Source organism: Carcharhinus amblyrhynchos, chromosome 8, assembly GCF_965287045.1.
Source record: "Carcharhinus amblyrhynchos chromosome 8, sCarAmb.v2.hapA, whole genome shotgun sequence".
Classification (NCBI taxonomy): domain Eukaryota; kingdom Metazoa; phylum Chordata; class Chondrichthyes; order Carcharhiniformes; family Carcharhinidae; genus Carcharhinus; species Carcharhinus amblyrhynchos.
Window position 1 is genome coordinate 85,412,308 of NC_137331.1, and position 26,037 is coordinate 85,438,344.

The window sequence follows — 26,037 nt, forward strand, 5'->3', positions numbered from 1 at the left end:
AATATGTATAACAGATGTTTGAGACCAAATCATACTGTAATGAGATTCAGTGCCAAGTGGTTCCAATTGAACTGGACTGAATCACAATAATAAAAACAAAAATGCTGGAAAACACAATGTCAAGTGGCATCTGTGAACAACAGTCAACACTTCAAGCTGATGCCCCTTCCTACAACTGAGTTTAGAGGCAACAGTGAAGAACCAACTGTCTCCAGAGAGGACAGAGATGGTTGTCCTTGGCTGAGGAGGCCAGGTATCAAGATCACAGGAGGCCAGACTTTAAAAGAGATGTGCCCAGTCAGCAGGCAGCTGTGCTCATCAAAGTTAACAAAGTTTAAAAAAGTTAAGGAGTGTGTTCCAGGAAATTAAGGGACTAGAGTCTGCAACTTCCTTTCTTGTCCATATCTTCTTATTAGTCCTTTTTTTAAAAATTATTATTTTTGTTTTGTAGGATTTGAAGCTTGAACCACTGGAAGAAGAAATATTGGAGGGAAATGCCAAATCTGTAAGTCTGTCTCAAATTACTTAAAAATCACCTCAGTCACGAACAGCATGAAAATTATTTTATGACTCTCTTTGGAAAGAAGGAAGCAATCAAGAGATCCAGCCCAGCCCACAAGTTTATCATCCTAGAATTTTGATGTAAATTTCCCCACGATAAGTTTGGACCATGAGCCATTGTACACTAATCAGGTAACTGGGTGGGGTTTGATGCGAGACTATGCACCCGTTAGTGAAGTAGTCAAACTACGTAATGATATGCAAACTGAAATCAAAGTATATAATTGTAGGCATGAACCTTTAAAATTTCTTTGTATTATGCCTAGTATTTGAGTAATAAATTACCGTTCCATTTATTAGTTTCAAGATGGGACATCCCATTCTGGAAACGCTCAGAAAATATAGCTACAGCTATAAGTGGCACAATTGCAAAGCAGTTAGTAATGCTACATCATAGTGCCAAGGAGCTGGGTTCAATTCTAGTTATTGTCTGTGTGGGTTTATCTAGGTGCTCTTGTTTCCTCCCACACTCCAAAGATGTGTTGGTCAGGTTGATAGGCCATACTAAATTGTCCCTTAGTATCAGTGGGACCAGCAGGTAAATAGGTGCATTACGGGGAAAAGGCCTGAGTGGGATTGTTGTCTGTGCAGGTTTGATGGGCCAACTGGCCTCCTTCTGCACTCCAGGAATTCTATGATACGGATGAAAGTGCACATTAAATGTACCTGGCAGCAGAATGAAATGAACATCGGTCTCATTAAAGTATGTATATAAAGGTCTTGCACTCGAAACCCTTTAGGGAAAGTGATCCCTGTGATCATTTGATTATTGATTTTTACAAGCAAACTGCCCAGAGAAAAAAATGTCATATTCATTCCAGAAGCAGGCTGAAGCAATGATATTTTAAAAGTTTCCATCTTTGCTCGGGTAAGTTTGGGATATTTGGAACCACTTACTGACTCTTTTGAATTAGTTTTGGAAGCTTTTAATACAACTAATTCCCAAAGAGCTGAACTTTGATTGCATTGTTTAATTTCATGGGTGGCAGGGATACTGGAAAGCGTTACTTGGATTATTTTGAACACCATCATAGCAAAGGCCTCAATCAAGCAAAAGCAAGAATAGCGGTTAAGTCATGGGAGGCTCAAAGAACACTACAAAGGAGAAAAGAGCCAAGAAGGCTTTACAGTCTTTCAGAACAGGGCATCTTAACTCAATAACACAAAGGAACAATGTTTCATGTCAAAAGAATTGGGAGAAGTACCCAAATAATGGACAAGATATTACTGTGGACTGTCTTTCAGAAATAGCTTGGATTCAGCCAAAGGGACTGCTCAGTGGTGAGGTGGTCTGGTTAAGAAGACTGCCTCAGTGCTCTGGCACTTTGTGCAAATTGTGTGGTTGAATGATACATCCTCTAGCCCTCATTTCTCACACCACGTCAACACCCTCCCCCAACTATCCATGCCTCATCTATGCCAATGCATGTCAACACAAGCCCCTCCACTCACCCTCATACCCTCCATGCCAATCCATGCTCCTCTATCCACCCACCATAACCCCTCATATGCCCAATGCTCATCCTCATGGCTCCACATAGCCCTAAGACAACTTAATGTCAGCTCATGCCAACACATAATTTCCCACTCATCCTCATGACACTTTATAGCCCCTATGACAACGTGGGACTAACTCGTGCCAAGCCCTGCCCTTTGCCCTTACAGCTCCATGGCAACTCATCCAGTATCCATTTCAGGAATCATGCTGGGATTAAATAAAATCAAGTTCTAAGTAAGTATTATAAACTTCACTATATATAAAAACACTTACATTGATAAAAGGCCATTCAATCCTCTCAACGACTTAATCAAAACAAACATTTGTCCTATAGCCCCACTTCAAAGACATCTAATCCCATAATAATATCCTGAAGCTGTCAAACAAACAATGAATTTACATCACCATTGTGACGTTGTGGAAGCAGTAAAGCAGTAATAATAGTATAATTATAACCTTTAAGGCCAAGTCAAGAAACAGCTGTTGAAACTGCAAGCACAATTCTTTTATGACTCTCAACTGGCTGTTTTCTATTCAAAATTTAAAGCTCAGGGGATTTAAATAACTTGACAGTTCTATGACCTTAACTGTTCATTCCCATCTACTCTTAAAATCCATAAGTCACACACTGTGGGAAACGGACCTCACACTCCAGCAAAAAAAAAGGTCTGTTTGAACTTAGCACTGAATTTAAATGTACCTGGGTTTGGGTTTCCACATGTGTGAATCACATGCCTTCTTTCCTCTTTTGTCAGAAATGAGAGTGCAAATTCTGGATCCAGGATTCGTGTGCTTTTTGATAAGGATTGAAACTCCATGACTCCCCAGAAACCTGGGCCATAATCTTTATAGCATTCAGGTCTTCTTAAAGCACTTGTACGTGCTGTTGTTGGCTATTCATCTGGTCTCTATTTACTCCTGCGATGTCATTGTTTCTCTGGGGAATGTTGGTGCGGTGGTGAGTTGTGCTAATTAAATAGTTGTTTGGCAGTACAAATAAGAACATAAGAACATAAGAAATAGGAGCAAGAATAGGCCATCTAGCCCTTTGAGCCTGCCCCGCCATTCAATAAGATCATGGCTGATCTGTCGTGGCTCAGTTCCACATTCCTGCCCTCTCCCCATAACCCTTAATCCCCTCTCTTATCAAAAACCCATCAACCCGCATCTTAAAAATATTTAGCGAGGCAGCCTCCACCACTTCAACGGGCAGAGAATTCCAGAGATTCACCACCCTTTGAGTGAAGAAGTTCCTCCTCAACTCCGTTCTTAACCGCCCCCCCTTTATCTTGAGGCTGTGCCCCCTAGTCCTACTATCCTTTCTGAGCGGGAAGAGTCTCTCCACCTCTATCCTATCCATCCCATTCATCATCTTATACGTCTCAATGAGATCTCCCCTCATTCTTCTGAACTCTAACGAGTACAAGCCTAGTTTATTCAGCCTCTCCTCATAGCTCAACCCCCTCAACTCCGGCATCAGCCTTGTAAACCTCCTCTGCACTCCCTCCAAGGCCAAAATATCCTTGCGTAAGTACGGCGCCCAAAACTGCACACAGTACTCCAGCTGCGGCCTCACCAATGCCCTATACAGCCGCAGCAAGACCTCCCTACTTTTATATTCAATCCCCCTCGCGATGAAGGCCAGCATCCCATTCGCCTTCCTGACCACCTGCTGCACCTGCAAGCTGGGTTTTTGCGACTCATGCACAAGGACCCCGAGGTCCCTCTGCACCGTCGCCTGCTGCAGTTTTTCGCCCCGTATGTAATAATCCTTCCTACCATTATTCCTACCAAAGTGGACCATCTTGAATATCGCTCAAAAAAAGAGACATCATCTTTTTTACTCATCAGCACAGGAATTTATACTGTACAAAAAAAGGGATTCTAATTGCTCGGCACCTCAGCTCTGATTGGTTGAGGCATTGCCATGGCAATTGTACCGAAGAGGTATTGTTCCCCATGTTTTTGTTTGTTCGAAAAATATTCGTTTTGCCTGCAGAGCACAGATCCTTGCGTATGAATCAATGCAGCTTCTAGCAACATCAAGGGTGCTAAGAATTACACTAACAGCCCATTTAGGATTATCAGTTGGGCTTGTAATATACTCACTTAAACTTGCTCGAAGCTGTATATTTTCATATTCAGGCAAAGCAAATATGTCCAAATCTTGCACCTTTTGTGAACAAAAAAAAGCATGAGTGGATTTCCTCTGGGCCCTCCCATTTCCTCCCACAGCCCAAAGTATTTTAGGTCAGTGCATTGTCCATACTAAGTTGTCCCTTAGTGTCCAAAGGTTAAGTACATCAGCCATGGTTTACAGGGATAGGATGGCCGAGAGCCTGGCTGAGATACTCTTTTGGAGAGTCAGTGCTGACTCGATGGGCTGAATGGCTTCCTTTGACACTGTAATGATTCTGTGAATCTATGGAATCTCAGTCGCATGAGGAGGCTGTGAGTTACACAGAATAGCCGGACACACTGAGTTAATACCTCCTGGTGCATTCACCAAGGCAACTTCTTGACAATAGCCAGACACACTGAGTTAATACCTCCTGGTGCATTCACCAAGGCAACTTCTTGACTAATCAAAGCCAACTTTCAACCAATCAAAAACCAATCTCATGCAGTATAAATTATTGTTCCTTTGAAATTTAGCACTCTTGTATCTGTCCTGGTGAGTGTAGGACAAAAAACTTCAATAGCATTTCTCTTTTATTCAGCAATATGGTGGTAAATGTTGCTGCTGATCTGTTGCATTTGTTGAGGAATGTTTGGCCTCTGAGACTGATGGCTGTTCAGTTCCTTGCACAATTAGCAAAATAAGATCTGCCTCATAAGCTACCTACTGAGAAAAAACAGCTACTCCAGTTTCACACAGATCTCTGCGCTTGCATTGATTGATCTGAATATTCACCTTCACCATGTACGGTCAAGGTGACAACTTCTCTACATAATCCCCAGGTTGCCAAGTGAGTGCATTGCATGTTTGTACTCTGCTGGCTCTCTGCCCCTCGGTTCTGGCAATAATTTAGAAGCTTCATCAAATTAGGTTTTCTGTTGTTTCATTTTGATCTTGTCATACAGCTTCTGGCTTCAGTAGATTTTTAGCTGTTAGAAGAATAGTCTGGATGTGATGTAAATTAGTCATTGGACTACTTTCCATCTCTTTAGTTTTTGTGTTTCTCCACTTTGAGCTTGCCTTGTACACATCTATGTTGGATCTGTCCATTTTTTAATGATCCAATTTTTTTCCATTTGTCAGAAGATAGTGTGGAGATAATGTATTCTGTTTTATTTCCCCATCAGTCATTAAGCGTCTGCACTCTTTACTCATAAATTGAGGGCCATTATTTCATTCCAATAATGCAATAATGTTGGGAGTGCCATGACAATTGAAGCCTGCTTTAAAGTATTCCACATTCTCATTGGTAGTCCTTGATGCCAGTTGGTCTAACTCCCAGTAGTTTAAATAGTAATCAACTGTGACAGGATAGCCAATTCCAGTGAAACTGAAGGGGCGTACACCAAACTCATCTCTGATCTGTCTGAAAAGTCATACATTGAGGGTTTCTTTAACTTGCTTAGCTTGATATTTGTTACATGCACTGAACTAGCCGAAGTGTTTCTTAATCTCATTGCTCATGTTTGACTAATAGAACACTTCCTTTTGCCTGCTGCAGGGTAGACTCAATTCCTTGATGGCTCATATAATAAGGCCTTCAGCATCTCTTTTCTCATCTCGTAGGGATAATTATATTAGTCCCTTTGTAGAGAATACCATCTTGGGTGATTATTTTGTCTCTGTATGCCTAATGCTCTCTTACAGCAACATGTACTTGGTCATTCTTTCATCATGATTTCCTGCAGAACTTGAAGAGTTGCATCTCATTGTGTAGTTTACTTAATTTGAACAAGATGCTTGTCTTTCAGATTGATTGAATATAATTTTTAACTCCCTCATGGTGGCTTTGGTAGTGGGTGGTGGGAATATTTAATCAGATGGAAGGGTGAAGATGAGTGAAGATCTTGCTATCTTCCCAACTCCATAAGTTATGATGAAGATTCATTACTGACCCAAAATATTAACTGTGTTTCTCCATGGATGCTGCCTGATCTGTTAAGTTTTTCCAAAGTTTTCTGTTTTTATTCCTGCTTCTTCACACTTCTTAGAACCCTGCCATTTATTAAGTATTCTCTTGCCTTGGTAATCCTCCCAAATTCATTGCCTTGTACTTCCCTTTTGTCACTTTTCTGCCCACCTGCCCAGTCCATTGATACACTTTTGCATTCTACAGATTTCTTCCTCACTAGCAGCCACACAGCTAATTCTGGTATTATCTGCAAACATCTTAATCATGTCCTCTTCATTTTATTCTAAACTATTGATATATACCATGAACTGCTGGACATCCAGTACTGAGTCCTGAACTCCACAGGAAATAGTCATTGAGTTGCAAAAGCTCCAGGAACGCTATTGCTATTTGCTTCCTTCCACTGAGATAATTTTGGATCCAACTTGCCACTTTTCCTTGAATACCATGAGCTTTTAATTTTCTAACCACTCTGCCATGTGAGACATTGTGAAAAATTTTGTTAAAATCCATATTAGTCCATATCAGAAGAAGATTGTCTAACTGGCAAGAAACAGAGAGTCAGGATAAATCGGGCATTTTCAAGTTAATCTATAACTGGCAGAGTGCCACAGGAATCAATGCTGGGGCCACAAATATTTACTATTTAAATAAATGACTTGGATGGTGGAACAGAGTGTATTAGAGCCAAATGTCCCAATGATACAAGAATAGGTAGGAAAGCAAGTTCTGAGGAGGACACAAATTCTGCAAAGGGATACAGTTATGCTGAATAGAGAAACACTTTGATGGAAAGAATAGAAAAAATAGAATATTAAATGGAGAGAGACTGCAGAATACTGCAGCATAGGGTGATGAGCATCCTCATCGATGAATTACAAATGTTAGCTGTAGTGAGTAATTAGGGAGGAAAATACAATGTTGGCTTACATTGCAAGGGGGGATGGAGTTTAAAAGTAGGGAAGTCTTGCAACAATTGTGCAGTGCATTGGTGATGCCATACTAGAGAACTAGAGGGCTATGCTTGCATTGGAGGCAATTCAGAGAAGTTTGTTAGGTTGATTCCTGGGATGAAAAAGTTGCCTAATTAGGAAGGTCAAGCAGGTTTTGCCTATATTCATTGGTGTTTAGAGAAATGAGAGATGATCTTATTGAAACATATAAGATTCTAAGGTTGCCTATGTATGAGATGGATTTCAACAGCACTATGTTGAAGAACTAACTAGAGATCCAACTATTTTAGATTTAATAATAACAAGAAAGTGCTCATTAATAATCTTGCTTTAAAGGAACCTTCAGAAAATAGTGACCGTATGATAGAAATTAAGTTTGAAAGTGGTATAGTTCCTTCTGAAACTAAGGTCTTAAATCTAAACAAAGTGCATATAATTTGACTGGTGGCCTGAAATTCTCCTGTTTATGCTTGTTCTGGACTTAGAATTTTTTTGGTAAGATCGCCCCCAAGGTCTGAAGAAAGGCATTATTCAATGAACCCAATTCATGGGCAAGATTGTAATCCACCTCTGGGGATACGTGTAGAATGTTATTGTGTAAAAAAATGCAAGATTACAGTTTTCATTAACAATTTTAAAAAATGCACCTGAATGAACCTATCTAAATCTGAATTTCAGAATTTGTCATGGTGCAATAGAATCCCATTCACTCAGTTAAATGTGACAGTTCTACAATTCTGATCAATTAGCACTACTGTCCACAGGACTGATTTTGTCCTCCAGTGCCACAAATTTAAAATTTGCATCTTTGCCCCAGGCACTTGCAGGGAGTGTTTAAAAGATTTGACAGAAACCATTTTGGAAGCAATTGTTGCTTCCAAATGAGCAAGGCACTACTGATATATGCCTAATATAAGCATATAAATATATCAGGACCTGCAGTGAGATATGCTAAATTTAGATAAAAATAAAAGATGGGAAACACAATATCTAAAGAATATGCAATGACTGGCAAAATGTGATAATTGATTTTTATTAGTTATCATTTGTGGATATTTTTGTTATGTTATAAAGGTGGGCCAATGGTATGTAGTTTGGGAAAAAAAAATCAACTTCCACCCAAAACTGGCATGAAATCATTGATGCAATCATTCCATCCATCCATTCATCCAGGCATGAGACTTGAATCCATGTGGCTAGCAATTTGTGAGCATCCTACTGCAGCTCACTGATCCTAGGTGGGGGGAACAATCATGGAAGCTTACTTTATTTTACCATGTTCCTTTGGAATGTGCACAGTTTATGCTCTGCCTATTTGTCCTTTAATTTTGCAGTCAGGGTCTTGCATCTATCATAGGTTTAGAATATTTACCCAGCCTTATGCTAGTTGCAGCTAGGCATGTTGTTCATCCATTTACAGGCTAACCTGAAAATGATATCAGGTGGGCCTTTGATGTGAAAGGTATGACAAGAGCTGTTCTCCCAATTTTCAAATGCCAGACAATAATTTGTATTCCAGAAGCTTTGCTGCTGTGAAAAAGACTGTATAATAACTTTTATACAAATAATGGTTAGAGCTCTACACTTTACCAATGATATACTGTAAACCATAACAGGAAATTGATTCAAGCAAAGAGAACTAGTCTATATCAGATTATTTTGAGACAAAATTTTCATCTCAATAATATTATGTCTCGTGACCTGGCATTAAACAGCCTCATCTAGTCAAAGCCAAACTAACAACTTTGTGTTAAGAATTAAGTTAAATTTCATAGAGAAACCTTTTATAACTAATGCCCATCTGAAAAAGAGCAGAGGTAAGTAATCATACCACAACAAAGGCTGAATAATGTCAATTTTCATAGCTAAGCACTGACTAGATTTCCAGTCAACGGTTTTAGGATGCTTTTAGGATGTTTATTTTCTAATGTGCAAATTATTTTTTCCACAGCACATTCTTATTGTTCAGCGACAGATGTCTATACTGGAAGAAGAACTAGAGGAATTTCGTCTAGCTTTGAAGCAGTATGTGGTATCTGCAACTGCACAAACAGGATGTTTGCAGTATGTATGACATCTTTGTGAAATTCAGCTTTGCAATACCATAAAGTTTATTACAGGGTTCATATTGAATTGTATTCTTTCAACCTCTTAAAATGCTTAATATACTCTATAGTCATTTCTAACAGCAGTAGATGGAATAAAGAGGCAATAAGAAACTTGGCTTCTCCTTGTACAAGTTGTGAAACAGTTCGGGTGACATTTTGAGTTGACATCCATCTGGTTTTCAGGTAGTTATAGGAAGGCCTCGTACTTACATAATATTGATGAAGAGAAATTGGGCGACAGTGGCTTAGTTTTCAAATGTAACATTTTTGGAAAATACTGTATCCATATTTGACCGGATACATTTCATATACATAAATATTTTTTAATGCACACCCCACCAGTTTTGGATTATGAAAAGTAACAACTTCTTACTTAAATAGGGCTTTGCCCTCTGAAAGAACTTTAGGGCACAAATAAAGATGCTTATTTAAAATCTATTTTAGAGATGCATTGATACAATTGCCACCGATCTTGTTTTGCATCAGAGTTCTTTTAAAAAGTAAACAACGTAACTATGAAATTTGAAAGAGCGGAAGAGTTTGAAACACTTGTGACAGTGAGGATTTTTCTTCTGTCACCTTCATTTTCACAAAAAATTTGACAAAATGTAATTATTAATGAGGAGCTTTCCCCTGCAGTAGGCACATGTACCATGATTTCTCCATTTATTAAAATCAATGGTTGGAATATTTTAGGACACATGTTCATCATTTTTCCACTATGCATGCACTTTACTTTGAGAGCACACAATATTTACGATACAGAATCTAAAGGCACAACTCATATTTTGACGGTATTTTCTCCAACCAGACCTGCACACATTGCGTTGAGGGGTAGAGGATTTGTAGCAGGTGAGGTAACCATCTGTCACTGAGGCGAGCTTTGCATGGTTTTTTAACATGGTCATGGTATAAGCATTCTGCTTCCGAGTTTCCTGACTTATCAGAGAGGGGAGGCAGGGAGATGCAGTAAATCTGGCAAAGGAAGGATTTGCTTATAAAAGAAACCCTGGCATTCATCAGAAAGAATCAGCTGGACATGGATTCTTGAGATTTGTGCAAACACAGAAATGGGAAGGCTGACCCTGGGTCTTTGACTTTTACCTTAAAGTCCTGCTGGAGGGGCTGAGGGACTGGTGAAGTGGTGTTTCCCAAAGATGGGAGCAAAAGGCCAACCTCTCAAACCAAGCAGGCAATGATGGAAATAGTTGAGAAAATAAGCAGAAGGCATGTGGTCCTGCAAACATAGAAACAATGTCTCAAGAGGTTGAAGAGCCACAGGAGGGCATGGGAGGTGAGTGACATAACACTTTCACATGTCAAGCCTCATATGCTGTCTTCCCTCATCTTCACACAATCCATTTCTCACATTTGAAACTCTGCATTCCTTGCAAATTAGAGTGGGAACTGCATGGAGTGGCAGAGAATTGAAGTGGATGATGCTGGTGGTTGGAGTGGGGTGGGGTGGGGGGGCGGCAGAAGGAGGGTGGGGGGGAGTGATCTGTGTTGATGCCATCATCATGGCAACTGGCCAAATGTGTCCTTCTGGTCCACTAAGAAAGATGCGGTCTTGTTTCAGAATGTTGCAAATATCAGCAGCACCCTACCATGAAAGCCTGAACTTCCTAAGACACTGGTGCTAACACATGTCAATAGAGCATTTCACTGCCTGAAGACTTCACTGGGTGTCTTGCCTCTTTCATGCGGGATCCCTGTGTCCATCCCTTCTGTCTTGTCGAGTGGCACGTGGCTGAGGAAAAGGTTACTAGTTATACTGTTGCTCCTGTTGCTGCTCTTTCTGTTTCTCATCAGAGGCCCAAGATAGCAAGTTTTCAGAAACTGTTACCATGCTGCAGTGAAGGCTGACAGCTGGAAAGTACAGCTCAAGATAAGTAAAGTTTGAGACAAAAGTAGGAAATCATCTGTCAAATAATGAAGGTGCACTCTCAAGGATTGCTGCCAGCATCGGCCTGTCAGTGTTTGAAGGTTTTCCTGCCTTTCAGCTTCATTAAACAAATGTTGTTCTACACCTGCTGGACCCTTAGAAGTTCCACACAGCTCAGGATCTCTCAAAGTGCTTAACAGTAGCTGAAATACTTTTGAATTCTAGTTATGGTTTCATGATAGGAAACAGAGCAGCCAATTTGCAAACAGGCACAACCTACAATAATGACCAGATAATCAGCTAGTTCCTCCAGGGATAGGGGCGACACTATAGTTACCACAGCAGCCTCACAGCATCAGGGACCTAGGTTCAATTCCGGTCTTGAGTGAGTGTCTGGAGTTTGCACGTGCTCCCAGTGTCTGCGTTTTTTTTTTCCAGGTGTTCCGGTTTCCTCCCACACTCCAAGGATGTGCAAGTTAGGTTTATTGGCGATGCTAAATAGCCCTTTAGTGTCAGGGTAAATACGTAGGGTCATGGTGATAGGGCCTGGGTAGGATTGTTGACAGCACAGGCTTGATGGGCCAAATGGCCATCTCCTGCACAGTATGGATTCTATGATAAACATTAATCAGGACACTAAGGGTAACTTCCCAGGTCTTCTTTGAAATAACGATATGGGATCTTTTTTGTCCACCCAAGAGAATAGGTCAGGTTTTATATCTTATCCAAAAGACATTCACTTAGATTTTCTTCAGCATGGTGGGTAGTGGATGTTGGGTGATTTTTCAGTTCAGCCTGCCCACCTCGGGAGAAAGTATCCATCAATTTTCATTGTAGGTGTGCAGGGGCACACTGTAGTCAATGGGAGCCATAACTATTAAAGTTTGTTAAATTCTTTCCGGTAAACCATAATTTTAATAACATTCACACTTAGATGTTGTATTTAACCGATCAATATCAAATGTTAACAGGAATTATGCATCCACAATAGATTTATATTGCTCATTAACTACTATTTTATATACCCATGGTTTTATTAATTGCGAATCATTGTTTCTTTTCAATAGCATTTCTGTGCAGAAACTTTCAGCTGAATCCCGTTTTACACTTTATGAATTTTGGGAAAACACTAATCTCTGGAAAAAGTAAGTAATGGCACTAGATGAATAATCAAACTAGATGGAAAGCAGAAAATAAATAAGAGTGACCTCAGCTGCACTTTTAGCAGCTAGGGAAAATGAGCTACATAGATCCTTCCATTTGTTATTTTTTTTACAAACCAATACAGCTTGTAAATTCTAACAGATATAGAACAATGGAATCCCAACAGTGCAGAAGGAGGCCACTTGGCCCATTGAATCTGCATATGGTCTTCGAAAGAGCATCTTACCCAAGCCCAACCACCTGCACTATTTCCGTAAACCTGTGCATTTACCGTTTACCATGACCTGGTATCGCTGGAATTGACTATTCCAATGCTGTCCCAACTGGCCTCCATCTTCCATCCTCCGCAAGTTTGAGTTCACCCAAAAAATCTTAACTCTCCGAATCAAGTCTCATTCATCATCACAGTTATGATGACTCACCTTAATGTGCTTTCTTAAAATTCACAACCTTTGTTTTAAACTTCTCTACACTCGTCCCTCCATACCTGTGTCACTTTCTCCAGGCATATAACCCTCCGAAATCACTTACACTTTCCTGATTTTAATCATTCCATCATTGATGACCATGCCATTGGGTTCCTAGGCAACAAGCTTTGAAATTCCATCTCCAAACCTATTGGCCTTTTTTTTAATGTTTATTAAAACCTCCCTCTTCGGCTAACTTTTTATTTGTTCTAATATCTTATTTGGCTTGGTATTCAACTTTGTTTGATAATGCTCCTATGAAACTCCTTGAATCATTTTACTGAAGGCACAATATAAATGAAAGCTATTGTTGTAAATGCAGTTTCCAGCATATTTTCCTTAGAATAAGTCCCTGCCAATATGTCTTAGATCTCAGGATGTGTATCTGAAGTAATTGTCCTTAATTAGGGACATTTTAGGGGACATTGCTTTGTGGATCCAGAACTGACTTGCCCACAGAAGGCAAAGAGTGGTTATAGATGGGTCTTTTTCTGCTTGGAGGTCGGCCATTAGTGGAGTGCCCCAGGGATCTGTTCTGGGACTCTTGCTCTCTGTGATTCTTATAAATGACCTGCATGAGGAAATGGAGGGATGGGTTGGTAAGTTTGCTGATGACACAAAGGTTGGAGGTGTTGTGGATAGTTTGGAGGGATGTCAGAAGTTGCAACAAGACATAGATAGGATGCAAGACTGGGTGGAGAAGTGGCAGATGGACTTCAACCCAGATAAGCGTGTGTGGTGGCTCATTTTGGCAGGTCAAATGGGATGACAGAATATAATATTAAGGGTAAGACTCTTGGCAGTGTGGGAGATCAGAAGGATCTTGGGATCCGGGTTGATAGGACACTCAAATCAAATTCGCAGGTAGAGGATGTGGTTAAGAAGGCATATGGGGTACTGGCCTTCATCAATCGAGGAATTGAGTTTAGGAGTCAGGAGATAATGCTGTAGCTGTATAAGATCCTTGTCAGACCCCACTTGGAGTACTGTGCTCAGTTCTGGTTGCCTCATTATAGGAAGGATGTGGAAGTGATAGAAAGGGCGCAGAGGAGATTTACAAGGATGTTGCCTGATTGGGTGGCATGTCTTATGAGGATAGGTTGGGAGAGCTCAGTCTTTTCTCCTTAGAGAGACGAAGGATGAGAGATGACCTGATAGAGGTGTAGATGTTGAGAGATATTGATCGAGTGGATTCTCAGAGGCTTTTTCCCAGGGCTGAAAGAGGACACAGGTTTAGGGTGCTGGGGAGTAGGTACAGAGGAGATGTCAGGGGTAAGTTTTTCACTCAGAAGGTGGTGGTGCGTGGAATCGGCTGCCGGCAGTGGTGATGGAGGCGGATTCGATAGAGTCTTTTAAGAGACTTTTGGATAAGTACATGGAACTTAGTAAGATAGAGGTTTATAGATGAGCTTAGTAGGTAGGGATATGTTCAGCGCAACTTGTGGGCCAAAGGGCCTGTTTGTGCTGTAGTTTTTCTATGTTCTATGTTTTAATTAGAGCAGAAGATGCAATTGCATCTCAATTGAACCAGCATTGGACATAATTAGCATTGTATGCATGGGTTTAAACTAGTGACCTTCGGAACGGAACTTTGACAGAACCCTTGGTTCAATTAGGATGTCCTGGTTGTAAACTGTTCAAAGGGTGATAAAGTGAATAAAAAAGGATCATCAACATTGGGTATGCTCAGCTAAGTATATTTGGCACCTCTAACTTATTCCTCCGTAGAACCTCACAATAGCATCCAGAATACTCATAAATAAATCCTGAGATATTGGCCAGAACTTTACGACCTGGAAACATGTGAAATTGCATGACATTTCAGTCAGCAGGCACGTGCAAGTGTCTAAAACATGCCCACCAGCAATCAAAAAGGGAATTTAGCACATTAATAGGTCAATTTAAAGCAATTTTATGTGGCATGTCTGCATTTGTGCTTGATAGATGCGCTGATTGGCTAGGTGGTCTTTACATTTTAGCTGCAACCTCAGTCCAGGACAGGATAACATGTCAGGGCTAAAATAAAATTAGAAAAGGTGTCTGGGGACTGAGATTTGTGCTTAAATGTTTTGCAAATGTACTCATTGCAGCATTTCTCCACTACAATTTACTTTTTTTATAGATCTTCGACTGCCTGAGACAGTTCTGCTTTGGTTTTCCCTCTAAGGGAACACATTAGAAAAGCTAGTCCACACCTTTCCTTCTCTCTGTGCCTTCCCTCTTCTCATGATATGGAGATGCCAGCGTGAGACTGGGGTAAACATAGTAAGAAGTCTCACAACACCAGGGTAAAGTCCAACAGGTTTATAAATAAACTTGTTGGACTTTAACCACGTGCTGTGAGACTTCTTACTGTGCTTCCCTCTTCTCACCACCCGTGGCAGCACTGAGCCTTTCCCAGTATGTGCTTCATGCTGACTGCCTGTTAATTGACCAGTCAGTGTAAAATTGCATTGTAGGCCTTTTTTGGCCAGAATCACATTTTGTGTCCATACCCAGGTCTGCTGGGTACATACCTGATGGGTGAAAAATTCAGGCCATTGTCATTACTATCCAATATAGAAGACCATTTCAGATATTAGTCAATTTTTCAGTGAAGTACTTCCTGACACATGTCATTTTACCAGTTCGCAACTGAAATAGATTTTTTAAAGATCTCCATCTACACCACTGTAAATGCTATCACCTCTCAAGTTTGTTCTAACCGCATTGTTGTGTTTCAGTGGCTCATTTCTTTTTTGTAAGGGGCTAGGACCAATAGGCATTTCCTACATCTCAAACCATTGACCATCCCACAAACTGCCTTCACGTTTACCACAGGGAAAAAAACAAATATTTATTAACAGGTAGCAGATATTCAGTTTTTTTCAAATAACATACCAGCAGCACATTTTGTATTTCTTTGTTTTTAAAAATGAAGATTATAGATTCTGTAGTTCCCTCCTTTCCCTTCACCAATGCCTTTAACAATTTCAGGTGTTTGTATTGATTATTCATGCTACCTGTTGTTATAAATATCTAGTTCATGGTTCATTGTAATATTTTAAGTCATTTTTAGTTCTGATAAGATTAAAGTTTAACTGTAGAAAATGGGATAAGTACAACTAAATCAGCTTGAAGATCATTATACCTGGAAGGTTAAGGCTATGTTGACTTAAAGGGCTAGCAACTAAAAAGGTAAGATCATAAAACAGCAGATGAGCTTTTTCAGTTGGAGGATTGACACAGAGGTGTCTACACTGCTTGCTAAGAAATGTAGCACAGGGAGTATTTTGTTTTGAGCGTTAAAGCTACAATTAATTTAAAACATTCAGAGAGCTATGGAAAGGTACGTCACCATGGAAATGGGTGGAGCTGAAGACAATTTCAGGGTTTCAATTGACCAGTTTGTTGGGTGAGGAAGTGTTTTTGAGAAAGGGAAAAGGTTGTACTGAAAAGATATTGCTGTTAGCACATTTCAGACATCAAAAGTGTTATTGTTAGGCTCTGTGGAGTTGGAGCTCAGGCGAAGTCTGAGAAGCAATTTGATCGTTTTGTCTAATTAAGGTTCAAGAGAAGTCTTGGGGAGCTGAGGTGACAAGTTCCATGTTGAAAAGAACTGGGGCAGAGAAGAAGCCATTTGTAGTTTGGTATAGCTGGGGAGATTGTAGTTTGGTAAAATCCAGGAGCAGTACCAGCCCAGTGAAGCTAGCTGGCTATTAAACGTTGAAATTACTCAAGTAGAGGCTGGTGTGCAGACTTGGAAATCCAGAGGAATAGATTCTCAGGTAATGAAATTAAAACTCTGGGAGGTGGGCAGTCATCGAGACATTTTGAATTGCAGTAGACTGGAGGCAATTCAGAGGTTCGATATTCAAAAGCGAAAAGTTTGAAGTTTCTTGTGAGGAGATAGGGTTTCAATGAGATTGGGTGACACACAATGTTGAAGACATCTGGGTGAGTTGCTAAGAAATCGTGGGATCTGTTTAGTCATAGTGTGGTGCATTTGACCACAGGTTGGCTATTAATTCATATGTACCTTTTATTAATCCGAAATGATAGAGTATGAGATAGATATTGTAAATTGTTTTGTCTCTTTGACCTTGTATATAGTAAAGTTTATTTTTGTTTATTCTAAATCTTTGGAAACTTGTGGCTTTATTCTCTTGGTCACTTAAATCAAACTTTGTCATATTTGGACAAAATGTTATTCATCCCTTGCCAGATCTTATCAAAAACTTAATAAAAACCCATAACACCATGTTAAATGTATTTTGTGCAGTAATCAGGAAGTGTAAATGATGTGTCTCTGATTGATATGTCAATCACCACACAGCCACATCCAGACTAATTACAGCAAGACCTTTCAGAGGAGCAACGTGGATTTCTTGGACACTCCAGAACTAGTAACAACAATGCTTGTGCCTGGTAAGAGACTTCATAATAGGCTTATTACTGATCCAATTGATATTACTTAATTTCATGTGTGAGCAATTAATTTCTGTTAGCCTTCTTCCTTATTACCGTAAACAGTCAAGCATTACTTTAATGCACAAATTATGAATTTTGTTACACTGGGGGATGAAGATAATAATTGCACAAGACATTGATTAACCCACAGTTAGTGTATTCTGGGCATTCCATGAAAGGAAGGCTATTAGAACCATGGGAAGGGTTCAGTGAAAAGTGGCTAAAATAACACCAGGAATCTGTGGTTATAAAGAAATGCTGGCAAAAATATGGGCTTTTCCTTTGAAACAAAGAGGATCAATGGGTAATCTAATGAAGGTCTTCACAATTCTGACAGGTTTTAGAGAACAGATAATTTTTAAAAACTGTTGCTTCTGATTGGTCAAAGATTAATATTCAAAAAACAAGGAGGAACTTGGGCAGCATGGTATCACAATGGTTAGTATTGCTGCCTCACAGTGCCAGGGGCCTGGATTCGATTCCTGGCTTAGGTCACTATGTGGAACATAGAACATAGAACATTACAGTGCAGTACAGGCCCTTTGGCCCGCAATGTTGTGCCGACCTGTGAAACCAATCTAAAGCCCATCTAACCTACACTATTCCAATATCATCCATGTGTTTATCCAATGAACATTTAAATGCCCTTAATATTGGCGAGTCCATTACTGTCACAGACAAGGCATTCCATGCCCTCACCACTCTCTGAGTAAAGAATCTGCTTCTGACATTTGTCCGATATCGATCACCCCTCAATTTAAAGCTATGTCTTCTCACGCTAGCCATCTCCATCCAAGGAAAAGGGCTCTCACTATCCACCCTATCTAATCCTCTGATCATCTTGTATGCCTCTATTAAGATAGAACATAGAACATTACAGCGCAGTACAGGCCCTTCGTCCCTCGATGTTGCACCAACCACTGGAACCAATCTAATGACCCTCTAACCCCAATGTTATCCATATGCCTATCCACTGACCATTTGAACGCCCATAAAGTTGGCGAGTCCACAACTGCTGCAGGCAGGGCATTCCAAGACCTTACTACCCTCTGAGAAAAGAACCTACCTCTGACATCCGTCCTATAATTACCACCCCTTAATTTAAAGCTATGTCCCCTTGTGTTAGCCATCACCATCCGAGCTCTCACTGTCCACCCTATCCAATCCTTTGATCATCTTGTATGCCTCAATCAGGTCACCTCGTAACCTTCTTCTCTCCAATGAAAATAACCTCAAGTCCCTCAGCCTTTCCTCATAAGACCTTCCCACCATAACAGGCAACATCCTGGTAAACCTCCTCTGCACCCTTTCCAATGCCTCCACATCTTTCCTATAATGCGGCAACCAGAACTGTACATAATACTCCAAGTGTGGTCGCACCAGAGTTTTGTACAGTTGTAACATGACCTCACGGCTCCGAAATTCAATCCCTCTACCAATAAAAGCTAACACACCGTATGCCTTCTTAACAACCTTATCAACCTGGGTGCCAACTTTCAGGGAGCTATGCACATGTACCCTGAGATCCCTCTGCTCATCCACACTACTAAGAGTCCTTCCATTAGCCCTATATTCTGTACTCCTTTTATTCTTACCAAAGTGAATCACCACACACTTTTCTGTATTAAACTCCATCTGCCACCTCTCGGCCCAGCTCTGCAGCTTATCTATGTCCCTCTGCAAACTGTAACATCCACCCTCACTGTCTACAACTCCTCTGACTTTGGTGTCATCAGCAACTTTACTAATCCATCCTTCTCCACCCTCATCTAGGTCATTTATAAAAATGACAAACAGCAGTGGCCCCAAAACAGATCCTTGAGGTACACCATACACGTGTAACTGCACTCCAGGTTGAATATTTCCCATCAACTACCACCCTCTGTCTTCCATCAGCGAGCCAATTCCTGATCCAAACTGCTAAATCACCCTCAATCCCATGCATCTGCATTTTCTGCAATAGCCTACCATGGGGAACCTTATCAACGCTTTGCTAAAATCCATATACACCACGTCAACTGCCTTACCCTTATCCACCTCTTTGGTCACCATTTCAAAAAACTCGATAAGGTTTGTGAGGCACGACCTACCCTTCACAAAACTGTATTGACTATCCCTAATCAATTTATTTCCCTCTAGATGATTATAAATCCTATCCCTTATAATTCTTTCCAAAACTTTGCCTACAACAGAAGTAAGGCTCACTGGTCTATAATTCCCAGGATGGTCTCTACTCCCCTTCTTGAACAAGGGGACAGCATTTACTATCCTCCAGTCTTCTGGCACTATACCTGAAGCCAATGACGACATGAACATCAAAGCCAAAGGCTCTGCAATCTCCTCCCTAGCCTCCCAGAGAATCCTAGGGTAAATCATAAGAACATAAGAAATAGGAGCAGGAGTAGGCCATCCAGCCCTTCGAGCCTGCCCCGCCATTCAATAAGATCATGGCTGATCTGTCGTGGCTCAGTTCCACATTCCTGCCCTCTCCCCATAACCCTTAATCCCCTCTCTTATCAAAAACCCGTCAACCCGCTTCTTAAAAATATTTAGCGAGGTAGCCTCCACCACTTCAACGGGCAGAGAATTCCAGAGATTCACCACCCTTTGAGTGAAGAAATTCTTCCTCAACTCCGTTCTAAACCGTCCCCCCTTTATCTTGAGGCTGTGCCCCCTAGTCCTACTGTCCTTTCTGAGCGGGAAGAGTCTCTCCACCTCTATCCTATCCATCCCATTCATCATCTTATACGTCTCAATGAGATCTCCCCTCATTCTTCTAAACTCTAACGAGTACAAGCCTAGTTTATTCAGCCTCTCCTCATAGCTCAACCCCCTCAACTCCGGCATCAGCCTAGTAAACCTCCTCTGCACTCCCTCCAAGGCCAAAATATCCTTGCGTAAGTACGGCGCCCAAAACTGCACACAGTACTCCAGCTGCGGCCTCACCAATGCCCTATACAGCCGCAGCAAGACCTCCCTACTTTTATATTCAATCCCCCTTGCTATGAAGGCCAGCATCCCATTCGCCTTCCTGACCACCTGCTGCACCTGCAAGCTGGGTTTTTGCGACTCATGCACAAGGACCCCGAGGTCCCTCTGCACCGTCACCTGCTGCAGTTTTTCACCACGTAAGTAATAATCCTTCCTACCATTATTCCTACCAAAGTGGACCACCTCGCACTTGCCAACATTAAATTCCATTTGCCATTTCCTGGCCCATTTGCCCAGCCTATCTAGATCCTTCTGCAGACTCTCCACACCCTCCGCACAATTTGCCGTTCCACCAATCTTGGTGTCATCAGCAAATTTCGACACCATACACTCCGTTCCCTCCTCCAGATCATCTATATAAATGGTAAATAGCTGAGGCCCCAGCACCGACCCCTGGGGCACTCCACTAGTCACCAACCGCCAATCCGAATAGCACCCATTGACCCCCACTCTCTGCCTCCTATTTGACAACCAATCCTCTATCCACGCTAACACCCTACCCCCAACTCCATGTCCCCTGACCTTCTGCAATAACCTCTTGTGAGGTATCTTGTCAAACGCCTTCTGAAAATCAAGAAAGACCACATCCACCGGCTCTCCTCTATCCACCACCCTAGACACGTCCTCATAGAACTCCCATCCAGCCCAGGGGACTTATCTATTTTCACACTCTCAAGAATTGCCAACACCTCCTCCTTATGTACCTCAATCCCATCTAGTCTACTACCTGGTATCGCAGTATTCTCCTCGACTACAATGACTTTTTCCTGTGTGAATACTGTCGAAAAATACTCATTCAGTGCCTCTCCTATCTCTTCAGGCTCCACGCACAACTTCCCACTGCTGTCTCTGACTGGCCCTAATCTTGCCCTAACCAATCTTTTATTCTTAACATACCTGTAGAAAGCTTTAGGATTTTCCTTGATCCTATCCACCAAAGTCATCTCATGTCCTCTTCTAGCTCTTCTTATCTCTCTCTTTAACTCCTTCCTGGCTATTTCATAACTCTCCAGTGCCCTAACTGAGCCTTCACCTCTCATCTTTACATAAGCCTCCTTCTTCCTCTTCACCAGAGATTCAACTTCCTTAGTACACCACGGTTCCCTCACTCGACCATTTCCTCCCTGCCTAACAGGTACATATTTATCAAGGACTCACAGTAGCTGCTCCTTGAATAAGCTCCACGTTAAAGCATCTCTTAACCTTCTTCTGTCTAATGAAAACAGCCTCAAGTCCCTCAGCCTTTCCTCATAAGACCTTCTCACCATACCAGGCAACATCCTGGTAAATCTCCTCTGGACCCTTTCTAATGCTTCCACATCCTTCCTATAATGCGGCGACCAGAGTTTCGCAACAGTCCTAGTGCGGCCGCACCAGAGTTTCGAACAGCTGCAACATGACCTCATGGCACCGAAACTCAATCCCTCTGCCAATAAAAGCTTACGCACCATACGCCTTCTTAACAACACTATCAACCTGGATGCCAACTTTCAGGGATCTATGCACACGGACACCGAGATCTCTCTGCTCATCCACGGTACCAAGTAACTTACCATTCGCCCAGTACTCTGTATTCCTGTTACTCCTTCCAAAGTGAATCACCTCACACTTTTCACATTAAACTCTATTTGCCACCTCTTAGCCCAGCTCTGCAACTTATCTATTTCCCTCTTAACCTGCAACATCCTCCCGCATTGTCCGCACTGTCCACAACTCCACTGACTTTAGTGTCATCTGCAAATTTGCTAACCCATCCTTCTACACCCTCATCTAGGTCATTTATAAAAATGACAAACAACAGATCCTTGCAGTACACCACTAGTAACTGAACACCTGGATCAACATTTCCCATCAACCACCACCCTCTGTTTTCTTACAGCTAGCCAATTTCTGATCCAAACCACTAAATCATCCTCAATCCCATGCCTCCTTATCTTCTGTAATAGCTTACCATGAGGAACCTTATCAATAGCTTTAGTGAAATCCATATACGCCACATCAATTGCTTTAGCCTCATCCACCTCTTTGGTCACCTTCTCAAAGAACTCAATAAAGTTTGTGAGGCACGACCTACCCTTCACAAAGCCGTGTTGACTATCCCTAATCAAATGATTCCTTTCTTATTTATTATTATAATTGTAATATTTATTATTATAAATCTTATCTCTTATAATCCTTTCCAAAACTTTGCCCACAACAGAAGTATGGCTCACTAGTCTATAATTACCAGGATGGTCTCTACTCCCCTTCTTGAACAAGGGGACAACATTTGCTATCCTTCAGTCTTCTGGCACTATTCCTGAAGACAATGACGACCTAAATGTCAAAGCCAAAGGCTCTGCAATCTCCTCCTTAGCCTCCCAGAGAATCCTAGGATAAATCCCATCCGTCCCAGGTGACTTAACTATTTTCATACTTTCCAGAATTGCTAACACCTCCTCCTTAAGAACCTTAATCCCTAATAGATACTGAGAATCTCAGTATTCTCCTCGACAACATTGTCTTTTTCCTGTGTGAATACTGATGAAAAATATTCATTTAGCGCCTCTCCTATCTCTTCGGCTCCATACACAACTTACCACTACTGTCCTTGACTGGCCCTAATCTTAACCTAGTCATTCTTTTATTCCTGACATACCTATAGAAATCTTTAGGGTTTTCCTTGATCCTACCTGCCAAAGACTTCTCATGTCCCCTCCTGGCTCTTCTTAGTTTTCTCTTTAGATCCTTCCTGGCTAACTTATAACTCTCAAGTGCCCTAACTGAGCCTTCATGTCTCATCTTCACACAAGTCTCCTTCTCCCTCTTCACAAGCAATTCAACTTCTTTAGTAAACCACGGTTCCCTTACTGGACTACTTCCTCTCTGCCTGACAGGTACATACTTGTTAAGGACATGCAATAGCTGTATCTTGAACAAGCTCCACATTTCAATTGTGCCCATACCCTGCAGTTTCCTTCCACATCCTACGCATCCTAAATCTCACCTAATCGCATCATAATTTCCTTTCCCTGACCTATAACTCTTGCTCTGCAGTATATACCTCTCCCTTTTCATCGCTAATGTAAATGTAACCAAATTGTGGTCACTATCACCAAAGTGTTCACTTACCACCAAATCTAACACCTGGCCTGATTCATTACCCAGTACTAAATCTAATGTGGCCTCGCCTCTTATTGGCCTATCTACATACTGTGTCAGGAAACCCTCCTGCGCACATTGAACAAAAACTGACCCATCTAAAGTACTGTGGAGTTTGCACATTCTCCCTGTATCTGTGTGGATTTCCTCTGGGTGTTCCAATTTCCTCCCGGAGTACAAAGATGTATGGGTTAGGTGGATTGGCCAGGCTAAATTGCCCCTTAGTGTCAGGGGGATTAGCTAGGTAAATGCATTGGGTTTTGGGGATAGACCTGTATGGGATTGTGGTCGATGCAGACTCAATAGGCTGAATGGCCTCCTGCACTGTAAGATTATGTGATTATATATGATTAATTTCAAATCATTCTTTTACACCTGTACCTGGAATTTCAGGGTCAGACATTCTCATGATTACCCATTATAAATTTTGGCAGCTGATTGGCAGAAAATTGTAGAAAGGCATAAACATCTGTTAAACCGATAAATTTTGACTGCGGAGCAGCATTACTCAGGTGCTCATCTGTGAATCTGATGGGATTTCAGAAGGGTAACTGTCCATCTCTCGTTGGAGACATAGTCTTGTCTGGCTGGACATTTGAAGGAATCTTTTGGCATTTTCTGATGTAGGTGGCCACAGATTTGAGCAGCATCCCGATTGAGAGGAGGCCAGCAAAAGAAACATTCCTTTCTCATTACCCTGGTCAGATACTCTTGATCCAAAAACAGAAACACAGAGCAAATGGGTTCTGTCTGATTTCTACCTCATTTTACAAAATCCATTGGTTTTCTGCTCCATTAATGAGAAAAACAATTATGCTCTCATATTGGTTTGGACCTTTTAACTATTAATAAACATTTCTAAGTACAAACTGAGTTTGTGATTTTAGCAGAAAATTTGCTTATATGGCATAATATTGTGGCAGACCAACTGAGCCTGTCAAACATTTATAATAATGGAAATTAATTTACCATGATTTGCCAGAGTACATGTCATATTTCCACACAAGCAGGGTCATGTGCTACTCATGTATACATGCATTAAACATTTTCAAATGAGTCATTATGCATATGTTTTACATATTTGAGAATTACCCTGATATTTTTCTCTTTCTTTCGCAGCATCATGGTGGGTTCTGAATAATAACTGAATAATTGTCTCCTCTTGCAGAAAAAATAAGTAGTACGAAATTTTGTGTGAAACATCTAGATACAGCTTCACTGATATTACAGTAGTAAGAACAAGCTAGAATAAAATGATATGTAACCAAAACATTTGAAAAAATGTTAGATATGCTGAACTTGATAAATGAATCCATGACTGGAAGGAATGTGTTTTGGTCAATAAATCATTAATTAATAGGCAACTGTATCATTTATGAACAGCACAGATGTATTAGTGTAATATATTCTGTAATCCTGATGTATATCTTGTAACAGTAGTTTTGTATTCTATTTGTACCACACAACTTCAGCTGATAATATTTTTAAGGGAATTATGGAAATGGGATATTTGCTTGCTAATGCTCAGTTTGGATTCTGCCAGAGGCACACAGCTCATGATCTCATTACAGCCTTAGTTCAAACAATGACAAAAGAGCTAAACTCAAGAACTGAGGTGAAAGTGATTGCCATTGACATTAAGGCCGCATTTGGCTGAAAGGGATCATGGGATCCTAGCAAAAATAATGTCAGTGGTAATCTCTTCCTTGATTGGAGTCATACCAAACATGAAGATGGCTGTGATTGTTGGAGGGCAATCATCTCAGGAGTTCAGCAGAGTAGTCACCCATGTCCAGCCAACTTCAGCTAGATCATAGAATCCCGCAGTGCAGAAGGACGCCAATCGACACATCGAGTCTGTACCAGCCACAATCCCACTCAGGCCCGATCCCCATTTATCCTAGCTAGTCCCTCTAAGATTAAGGGGCAATTTAGCATGGCCAATCAACCTAACCCACACATCTTTGGACTGTGGGAGGAAACCAGACGACCCAGAGGAAACCCATGCAGACACAGGGCGAATATGCGCAGTCCACACAGACAGTGACCCAAGCCGGGGATCGAACCCAGGTCCCTGGGGCTGTGAGGCAGCAGTGCTAACCATTGTGTCACTGTGCCACCCCTGCATCAATGATCTTCCCTCTATCATAAAGCCAGAAGCTGGAATGTTCATTGACGATTGTACAAAGTCATAACCCACAGATACTGAAGCTGTCTATGTCCATAAGCAGCAAGACCTGGACATGAATATAGCTGAGGAGGACATTGGGTTGCAGGGGTGTAAAATAGACAGTATTACGGTTGATAAAGAGGATGTGCTGGAAATTCTTGAGGGGCTGAAAATAGATAAGTCCCCTGGTCCGGATGGGATCTACCCTAGGATTCTCTGGGAGGCTAGAGAGGTGATTGCAGAGCCTCTGGCTCAGATCTTCAGGTCGTCATTGGTCTCTGGTGTAGTCCCGGAGGATTGGAGGATAGCGAATGTTGTCCCATTGTTTAAGAAGGGGAACAGAGACTTTGCCGGGAATTATAGACCGGTGAGTCTTACTTCTGTTGTGGGCAAGGTTTTAGAAAAAATTATTAGGGATAGGATTTATAGTTATTTGGAGTGTAATGAATTGATTAGAAATAGTCAGCATGGTTTTGTAGCAGGTAGGTCGTGCCTTACTAACCTTATTGAGTTTTTTGAGAAGGTGACCAAAGAGGTGGATGGGGGTAAGGCAGTTGAC

The 26,037-nt window shown here is 41.3% G+C and overlaps 1 protein-coding gene across 1 annotated transcript in view; it reads left to right on the forward strand.

Moving 5' to 3' along the window:
• necab1 (N-terminal EF-hand calcium binding protein 1) overlaps nucleotides 1-25,617 on the forward strand; it is a 155,955-nt gene extending 130,338 nt beyond the window's left edge. The window contains exons 9-13 of the mRNA XM_080194956.1: nucleotides 452-505; nucleotides 9,055-9,167; nucleotides 12,164-12,241; nucleotides 17,043-17,134; nucleotides 24,428-25,617. Coding sequence (XP_080051082.1) covers nucleotides 452-505; nucleotides 9,055-9,167; nucleotides 12,164-12,241; nucleotides 17,043-17,134; nucleotides 24,428-24,456 — 366 coding nt within the window. The 3' untranslated portion in view covers nucleotides 24,457-25,617. The remainder of the gene's footprint in view (nucleotides 1-451; nucleotides 506-9,054; nucleotides 9,168-12,163; nucleotides 12,242-17,042; nucleotides 17,135-24,427) is intronic.
• Nucleotides 25,618-26,037: the final 420 nt, after the last annotated feature.